The sequence below is a fragment of the Cataglyphis hispanica genome, chromosome 9 (genome assembly GCF_021464435.1).
Source record: "Cataglyphis hispanica isolate Lineage 1 chromosome 9, ULB_Chis1_1.0, whole genome shotgun sequence".
Lineage (NCBI taxonomy): Eukaryota > Metazoa > Arthropoda > Insecta > Hymenoptera > Formicidae > Cataglyphis > Cataglyphis hispanica.
Genome location: NC_065962.1, coordinates 7944411 through 7954289, shown reverse-complemented (window position 1 = coordinate 7954289; position 9879 = coordinate 7944411). Strand labels below are relative to the sequence as shown.

At 38.1% G+C, this 9879-nt stretch overlaps 1 protein-coding gene across 1 annotated transcript; it reads left to right on the top strand.

Moving 5' to 3' along the window:
• The first annotated feature begins 5633 nt into the window (after positions 1–5633).
• Positions 5634–9782, top strand: LOC126852088 (coiled-coil domain-containing protein 102A). The gene is made up of 7 exons (XM_050596549.1): positions 5634–6134; positions 6487–7220; positions 7313–7541; positions 8059–8268; positions 8351–8625; positions 8702–8790; positions 9013–9782. Exons 1-7 carry the CDS (start codon positions 6030–6032, stop codon positions 9033–9035), a joined length of 1665 nt encoding a protein of 554 aa, XP_050452506.1. The 5' UTR covers positions 5634–6029; the 3' UTR covers positions 9036–9782.
• The last annotated feature ends 97 nt before the right edge of the window (positions 9783–9879 follow it).

Here is a 9879-nt window from a genome sequence, read left to right as displayed (position 1 = left end):
CCCAACCTAACCTAACCCAACCTAACCCAACCTAACCCAACCTAACCTAACCTAACCTAACCTAACCTAACCTAACCCAACCTAACCTAACCTAACCCAATCCCAACCTAACCTAACCTAACCTAACCTAACCTAATCCCAACCTAACCTAACCCAACCTAACCTAACCTAACCTAACCTAACCCAATCCCAATCCCAACCTAACCTAACCTAACCCAACCTAACCTAACCTAACCCAACCTAACCCAACCTAATCCCAACCTAACCTAACCTAACCTAATCCCAACCTAACCTAACCCAATCCCAACTCTAACCTAATCCCAACCTAACCTAACCTAATCCCAACCTAACCTAACCTAATCCCAACCTAATCCCAATCCCAACCTAACCCAACCTAACCTAACCTAACCCAACCTAATCCCAACCTAACCTAATCCCAACCTAACCTAACCTAACCTAACCTAACCTAATCCCAACCTAACCTAATCCCAACCTAACCTAATCCCAACCTAACCTAATCCTAACCTAACCTAACCTAACCCAACCTAATCCCAACCTAACCTAACCTAATCCCAACCTAACCTAACCCAACCTAATCCCAACCTAATCCCAACCTAACCTAACCCAATCCCAACCTAACCTAATCCTAACCTAACCTAACCTAATCCCAACCTAACCTAATCCCAATCCTAACCTAACCTAACCCAATCCCAACCTAATCCCAACCTAACCTAACCTAACCTAACCTAATCCCAACCTAACCTAACCTAACCTAATCCCAATCCCAACCTAACCTAACCTAATCCCAATCCCAACCTAACCTAACCTAATCCCAACCTAACCTAACCCAATCCCAACCTAACCTAATCCCAACCTAACCTAACCTAACCTAACCCAACCTAACCTAACCTAATCCCAACCTAACCTAACCTAACCTAACCTAATCCCAATCCCAATCCCAACCTAACCTAACCTAACCTAATCCTAACCTAACCCAATCCCAACCCAATCCCAACCTAACCTAACCTAACCTAACCCAACCTAATCCCAACCTAACCTAACCTAACCTAATCCCAACCTAACCTAATCCCAACCTAACCTAATCCCAACCTAACCTAACCCAACCTAACCCAACCCAACCTAACCTAACCTAATCCCAACCTAACCTAACCTAACCTAATCCCAACCTAACCTAATCCCAACCTAACCTAACCTAACCTAATCCCAACCTAACCTAACCTAACCTAATCCCAACCTAACCTAACCCAACCTAATCCCAATCCCAACCTAACCCAACCTAACCTAACCCAACCTAACCTAACCCAATCCCAACCTAACCTAACCTAACCTAACCCAATCCTAACCTAACCTAATCCCAACCTAACCTAACCTAACCTAATCCTAACCTAACCTAACCTAACCTAACTCCCAACCTAACCTAACCTAACCTAATCCCAACCTAACCTAACCTAACCTAACCTAACCTAACCTAACCTAACCTAACCCAACCTAACCCAACCTAACCTAACCTAACCCTAACCTAACCTAACCTAACCTAATCCCAACCTAACCTAACCCAACCTAACCTAACCTAACCTAACCTAACCTAATCCCAACCTAACCTAACCTAACCTAACCTAACCTAACCTAACCTAACCTAACCTAACCTAACCTAATCCCAACCTAACCTAACCTAACCTAACCTAATCCCAACCTAACCTAACCTAACCCAACCCAACCTAACCTAACCCAACCTAACCTAACCCAATCCTAACCTAACCTAACCTAACCTAACCTAACCCAACCTAACCTAACCTAACCTAACCTAACCCAACCTAACCTAACCTAACCTAACCTAACCCAATCCCAACCTAACCCAACCCAACCTAACCTAATCCCAACCTAACCTAACCTAACCTAATCCCAACCTAACCTAACCTAACCTAATCCCAACCTAACCCAACCTAACCTAACCTAACCTAATCCCAACCTAACCCAACCTAATCCCAACCTAACCTAACCCAACCTAATCCCAACCTAACCCAACCTAACCTAACCTAACCTAACCTAACCTAACCTAACCTAACCTAACCTAATCCCAACCTAACCCAACCCAATCCCAACCTAACCCAACCTAACCTAACCCAACCTAACCTAATCCCAACCTAACCTAACCTAACCTAATCCCAACCTAACCTAATCCCAACCTAACCTAATCCCAACCTAATCCCAACCTAACCTAACCCAATCCCAACCTAACCTAACCTAACCTAACCTAACCCAACCTAACCTAACCTAACCTAATCCCAACCTAACCTAACCTAATCCCAACTCTAACCTAACCTAACCCAACCTAATCCCAACCTAATCCCAACCCAACCTAACCTAACCTAACCTAACCTAACCTAATCCCAACCTAACCCAACCTAACCTAACCTAACCCAACCTAACCTAACCTAACCTAACCTAATCCCAACCTAACCCAACCTAACCCAACCTAACCTAACCTAATCCCAACCTAATCCCAACCTAACCTAACCTAACCCAACCTAACCCAACCTAACCTAACCTAACCTAACCTAACCTAACCTAACCTAACCTAACCTAATCCCAACCTAACCTAACCTAACCTAACCTAATCCTAATCCCAACCTAACCTAACCTAACCTAACCTAACCTAACCTAACCCAACCTAACCTAACCTAACCTAACCTAATCCCAACCTAACCTAACCTAACCTAACCCAACCTAACCTAACCTAACCCAACCTAACCTAATCCCAATCCCAACCTAACCTAACCTAATCCCAACCTAACCTAACCTAACCTAACCTAACCTAACCTAACCTAATCCCAACCTAACCCAACCTAATCCCAACCTAACCTAATCCCAATCCTAACCTAACCTAACCTAACCCAACCTAACCTAACCTAACCCAATCCCAATCCCAATCCCAACCTAACCTAACCTAACCTAACCTAATCCTAACCTAACCTAACCTAACCTAACCCAACCTAACCTAACCTAATCCCAACCTAACCTAACCTAACCTAACCCAACCTAACCTAACCTAACCTAACCTAATCCCAACCTAACCTAACCTAACCTAACCTAACCTAACCTAATCCCAACCTAACCTAATCCCAATCCCAACCTAACCTAACCTAACCCAATCCCAATCCTAACCTAACCCAACCTAACCTAACCTAACCTAACCTAATCCCAATCCCAACCTAACCTAATCCCAACCCTAACCCAATCCCAACCTAATCCTAACCTAACCTAACCTAACCCAACCTAACCTAATCCCAACCTAACCTAACCTAATCCCAACCTAACCTAACCTAACCCAATCCCAACCTAACCTAACCTAACCTAACCCAACCTAACCTAATCCCAACTCTAACCTAACCTAACCTAACCCAATCCCAACCTAACCTAATCCCAACCTAACCCAACCTAACCTAACCTAATCCCAACCTAACCTAACCTAATCCTAACCTAACCTAACCTAACCTAACCCAACCTAACCTAACCTAATCCCAACCCAACCTAACCTAACCTAACCTAACCCAATCCTAACCCAACCTAATCCCAACCTAACCTAACCTAACCTAACCTAACCTAACCTAATCCCAATCCCAACCTAACCTAACCTAATCCCAACCTAACCTAACCTAACCTAACCTAACCTAACCTAACCTAACCTAACCCAACCTAACCTAACCTAACCTAACCTAACCTAACCTAATCCCAACCTAACCTAACCTAACCTAACCTAACCTAATCCCAACCTAACCTAACCTAACCTAATCCCAACCTAACCTAACCTAACCTAACCTAACCCAACCTAACCTAACCTAACCTAACCTAACCTAACCTAACCCAACCTAATCCCAACCTAACCTAACCTAACCTAACCTAACCTAACCCAACCTAATCCCAACCTAACCTAACCCAATCCCAACCTAACCTAACCTAACCTAATCCCAACCTAACCTAATCCCAATCCTAACCTAACCTAACTCTAACCTAACTCCCAATCCCAATCCTAACCTAATCCCAACCTAACCTAACCTAATCCCAATCCCAACCTAACCTAACCTAACCTAATCCCAATCCTAACCTAACCTAATCCTAACCTAATCCCAACTCTGAATCCCAACCTAACCTAATCCTAACCTAATCCCAACCTAATCCCAACTCTAATCCCAATCCTAACCTAACCTAATCCCAATCCCAATCCCAATCCCAACCTAACCTAACCTAATCCCAATCCCAACCTAACCTAATCCTAACCTAATCCCAACCTAACCTAATCCCAATCCCAATCCCAATCCCAACCTAACCTAATCCCAACTCTAACCTAACCTAATCCCAACCTAACCTAACCTAACCTAATCCCAACCTAACCTAATCCCAACCTAACCTAACCCAACCTAACCTAACCTAACCCAACCTAACCTAACCTAACCTAACCTAACCCAACCTAATCCCAACCTAACCTAACCTAACCTAACCTAACCTAACCTAACCTAACCTAACCTAACCTAACCTAACCTAACCTAATCCCAACCTAACCTAACCTAACCTAACCTAACCTAACCTAACCTAACCTAACCTAACCTAACCTAATCCCAACCTAACCTAACCTAACCTAACCTAATCCCAACCTAACCCAACCTAACCTAATCCCAACCTAACCTAACCTAACCTAACCTAACCCAACCTAACCTAATCCCAACCTAACCTAACCCAACCTAACCTAACCTAACCTAACCCAACCTAACCCAACCTAACCTAACCTAACCTAACCTAACCTAACTCCAACCTAACCTAATCCCAACCTAACCTAACCTAACCTAACCTAATCCCAATCCCAATCCCAACCTAACCTAACCTAACCTAACCTAACCTAACCTAACCTAACCTAACCCAACCTAATCCCAACCTAACCTAACTCCAATCCCAACCTAACCTAACCTAACCCAATCCCAACCTAACCTAACCTAACCTAACCTAACCTAACCTAACCTAACCCAATCCCAACCTAACCCAATCCCAATCCCAACTCCTAACCTAACCTAACCTAACCTAACCTAACCTAACCCAACCTAACCCTAACCCAACCTAACCTAACCTAACCTAACCCAATCCCAACCTAACCCAACCCAACCCAACCCAATCCCAACCTAACCCAACCCAACCCAACTCCAACCCAACCCAACCCAACCCAACCCAACCCAACCCAACCCAACCCAACCCAACCTAACCCAACCCAACCCAACCTAACCCAATCCAACCCAACCCAACCTAACACAACTCAATCCAACCTAACCCAAACTTTTTTTTTTTTTTCATACGTTTCTTTATTTATTTATTTATTTATTTATTTTATATATATATATATATTCTCTGATTTTTTCCATAATTTATTCATTAAAAAAAAACTTATATGATGGATTTGTGAAATTATATTTCTCTTCAGACACAATGCTCGTTTGCGTCCGTAAATGGCGGACATGCGATCCTTGAGCAGTTCTCACCAGAGAGTTGCAACTATGATTTTTTTTTTCTCACTTTCTTTGGACACTTTCCAGTCTGCCTTTCGCCTTCCTTTTCTATATTCCATGTTCTAAAGCTAATGTCTAATATTACATTTGTTGTGACAACTTTTTACGCGTACTGATTGGTTGCTGAATAGAAAATTTTTGAATCTCTAGAAATTAGCTAATCAATGCGCTTGAAAACTTTATCGTTCGACAAATGTAATACCGATCTAAATTTGTCCGCCTGATCCTGATGTCGATGTACAAATGAAAATTTGTCAAACATGTGTGGAATTTATTTATTATCGATGTAATCGAGTTTGATGAAATTTAAATGGCACGATTGAACATAAGGAAGAACAATGTTTGATCGATGTTAAGTCGATGTGAGTTTTTAATCAAGAAATAATAATATTCGAGAAGATCGCCGATATAAAGTGCCAGTGAAAAGAAAACTGTAGGTTACCTGTTGTTTATACGATGGCACAATCGACAACAAGCGGAACTTCTTCGCGACGATATATGAGGGAGCACGAGGTGCCCTCCTCGTCACGTTATATGGATAGCGAATGGGAATCCAAGGAGGTAATTTTTTTCAAATTCTTCATTTTATTTTATTGAGTAATTAGAAAATAATTGAATATATTTTTATTATAAATCATAAAGTAACATCTTAAGGAGCAATGTAATTCATGCTTGCAATATTCAAAGTGTTTTATTCATTAATTCTAATTTTATATTGTATATATATATATATATATATATATATATATATATATATATATAATTATATGAATATAAATTTTTAATCATTAGTTTTGCAATATTTTAATAATTATTCTAAATAAATATAAGTAACGTATCTTGAAAGATTCAATTATTTATCTATTGATTCTTAAGTTGACTGTTCTGTATATGTTTTCTTGTCGAATACTAGGCTTTACGACAAAGGGAACTTGAAGAGGCAAGAGCACGAGCTGCACAAATGGAAAAAACAATGCGATGGTGGTCGGATTGTACCGCTAATTGGCGTGAAAAATGGAGCAAAGTTCGAAATGAGAGAAACACAGCTAGAGATGAAGCGAAAGCTCTCAGGGCAAAATTAGAAATTGCTGTCAAGGATGCGAACAATTTCAAACATGAATCTCAAGAATTGGAACTGCAAAATGACCAATTAAAGAAAGAAATAGAAAAAATACATATGATACTCTTGAAACATGCTGGGCAATTTGATCGACAGATCTTTACTATTTTAGAGTCGGATCCACAATTGAGAGCTACCTTTGGGTTAGATGAACAGTTAGAGTTTTATAGTAACGTGGAATCCAGTGATGCGTTAAATATTCAAAGGGATAGACTTTCCTGTAAAACTTTGCGTGAAGTATCGGATGTTGCTTTGGGAGGTTGCGATATCTTGCCGGAAAGAGATATCGAGGAATATGTTTTGCAAGGTGCAGTGCCAAAACATGCGGTGGAATTGTATAAAGAAAGTTCTAATAATTCGCTAGATAAAACTATCGCGAAACTTGTGGATAGTAATGCTAAAAAAGACACGCTAGAAAAGCAACAATTGTCTTTAGATATGTACAACAAAGAATCCGTAACGCAGAAAATGTCAACGTTGCAACTTAAATTAGAAGAAGCGACGAAAACTATTTCTGTAGAAAGAGAGTAAGTTATAAATTATTATTATTCGGTTATAAATTATGCGAAAGTAACTCGTTAATAGTACGTCAAAATTTATTTTATTTTTATTTTGTAAGGGAAAAAGATTCTTTACATCGTACTGTGGAAAAATTGAAAGCTGAGCTTAAACAATTAAGGGAACAATGTGAGGAACTGTGTGAGAGTAGAGCGGATACGATGAAAGAATTGTCTGAGTTAAAAGAACGATTTCAACTCGAACTTAATGATGAACATATAGCTAATTTAATGGACGACACTAGTAATGGAGAGGGTATGGATCGTCGTTTAAGTGAATTGAGAACAGAAGTAAGTAATTTTTTTACTGACGTATATATTCACAGGACTGTTGCGCAGTTGCTGGAAATTGATTATCCCCAGGCTCTGAAATTTAATATATTAATTATATATAAATTTAAAAATTATATATAAATTTTACATTGCACATACTCACCAGAGCAGTACACGACATATTGATATAAGCACGTATACGGTACTCATTCTAGGTATTTTTCTAATCAGCTCATTTCTTTATAAAAACAATATACTCGTCTAATTATATGCCCTCCCTATCGTACTTGACTTGCGCAAAATATATCTTATTCCTATACAATAACAAACAATCTCTGGCAGTATAAACACAATTGTTTCGTGCCATTTACTAAAAGAAGGAGGCATTCTATATACTTATAGTTATTTTTTCTCTTAAAAAAAAAACAAATCATTAAAGGACGTTTGTTAAACACTGTCCTCTCATCGCTATGTGTGTTTTTTATTTTATAATTTTACTTACAGATATTTTTATAGTTTTATCACAAAATTTTAGCTAGAGAGACTTCAAGTTGAAAATGCAGCAGAATGGAGTAAAAGAGAGAGATTAGAGACTGAGAAAATTTCTTTGGAACGAGAAAATAAGTTGCTTCGTCTAAAATTATATGAATTGCAAGAGAAAATGGAATCACGGCGATCACGACCGGTATCTACAGCTGACACAGACACGAGGCAATTACAGCATGAAATTCTAGTTCGCAATATGGTTCGCTATAATTGTATATCGAATTAAAATGTTTCTCCAAAATTGTCGCCAATATTTTGTCCTTTTCGTACGATATTTATAGGTATTACTTGAAGTGAAGCAATATCAAGCGGCATTGAAACAATCATTAGCAGAAAAAACAACAGAGTTATCGCACGCGATGAGACGATCCGAACAATATGAGGCAGAGGTAAAGCGAGTGAGAGGGAGAGTCGAGGAACTAAAGAAAGAATTGGCCGCTGCTCAAGATGAAGTCGACGCAGCTACGAATAACGTACGAAAATTACAACGAACTAATGAAGATCTTATGGAACAATTAGAGTCTGCAAATGTGCAACTGGAGCATTTTAGAAATAAGTTAGTAGTAATCAATTCAAATGTACATATATCATAATCTTATATAACTGAATCTGAAAATTATATATTTTATTAGCAAAAATGAATCATGTGTAGCAGATACTGACATAGAAGGAGCAATAGAACAAAAGTTTCAAGTAAACAATTCCGATGAATATGCTGAAGGTATGTTATTAACTTAGTAATTTGCTTTTTTAAATGTAATAAAATAATAAAATAAAAATATATAAACTAGATTAAAATGTCTTAATAAAAAATAACATAAGTTATATATATATATATATATATATAGAAATATATATATATATATATATATATATAATGCAATAGTCATATATATATATATATATATATATATATATAGAAATATATTATTTGTTCTTTCAGTTTATGATCAACAGCAAGCCTAGTATTTGCTCGTGTCAATCGCAATGGCGAGTTTAAGTCAGATAGTGAAAATGCAAATTGGATATGCGATCTTCCAACGGGCCTAAAAAACGCCATTTTTTTTAAGTTTAGCATTGAACGTGATTCTTCGACGAATTGTACATGTCGAATAATTATTGTGAGTTACGCGTTTATTGTATTTTATGTTAAACGTGATACGTCAATACTTCCAGTACGTAAGTAAATGTATATATTAATGTAATGTGCAATTTTAATTACTTGTCGATTGATAAGATTGATGGGTCATTATGTTGTAGTATTTACCGTTAAACAGTCATATATTTACTCAACTTATTAATAGAGAGATTGTGTTCATCTTTATCATTATTTTCTGTAAATAATCATTTCATCGTCGTTTGTAATCTTTTTTATTTTTGTAAATTTTATGAATATACATTTTTTTATTATTCTGATATCTATTAGATGCGTAAATTACTTCGCCTTTATCTTTAATTATGTGAAGTTTGATCGTTTGATGAAGTTATGTTGTCAGCTGTTAGAACATTTTAAACCTTAAAATTACCTTTAAAACTAACTAAACAGCAAGAAGATATTTGAATTTAAACCAAAATTATAATTGATTAAAGGTAAAGGCATCGAATTAATTTGCGCATCTAATATCTTATAAACAGTCTATTCTTTAAACTATTTACATTCCGCGTTATTCTATATGTTCTTTTTTAAAAGTGGTGTATGTAAAGAATATATTTGCATGTGTGTGTATGTGTAGTAGTCGTGCGTGCGTACGCGTGTCGTGCGTGCGTGCGTAGTGTGCAGTGCGTGTGTGCTGTGTGTGTGTGTGTGCGT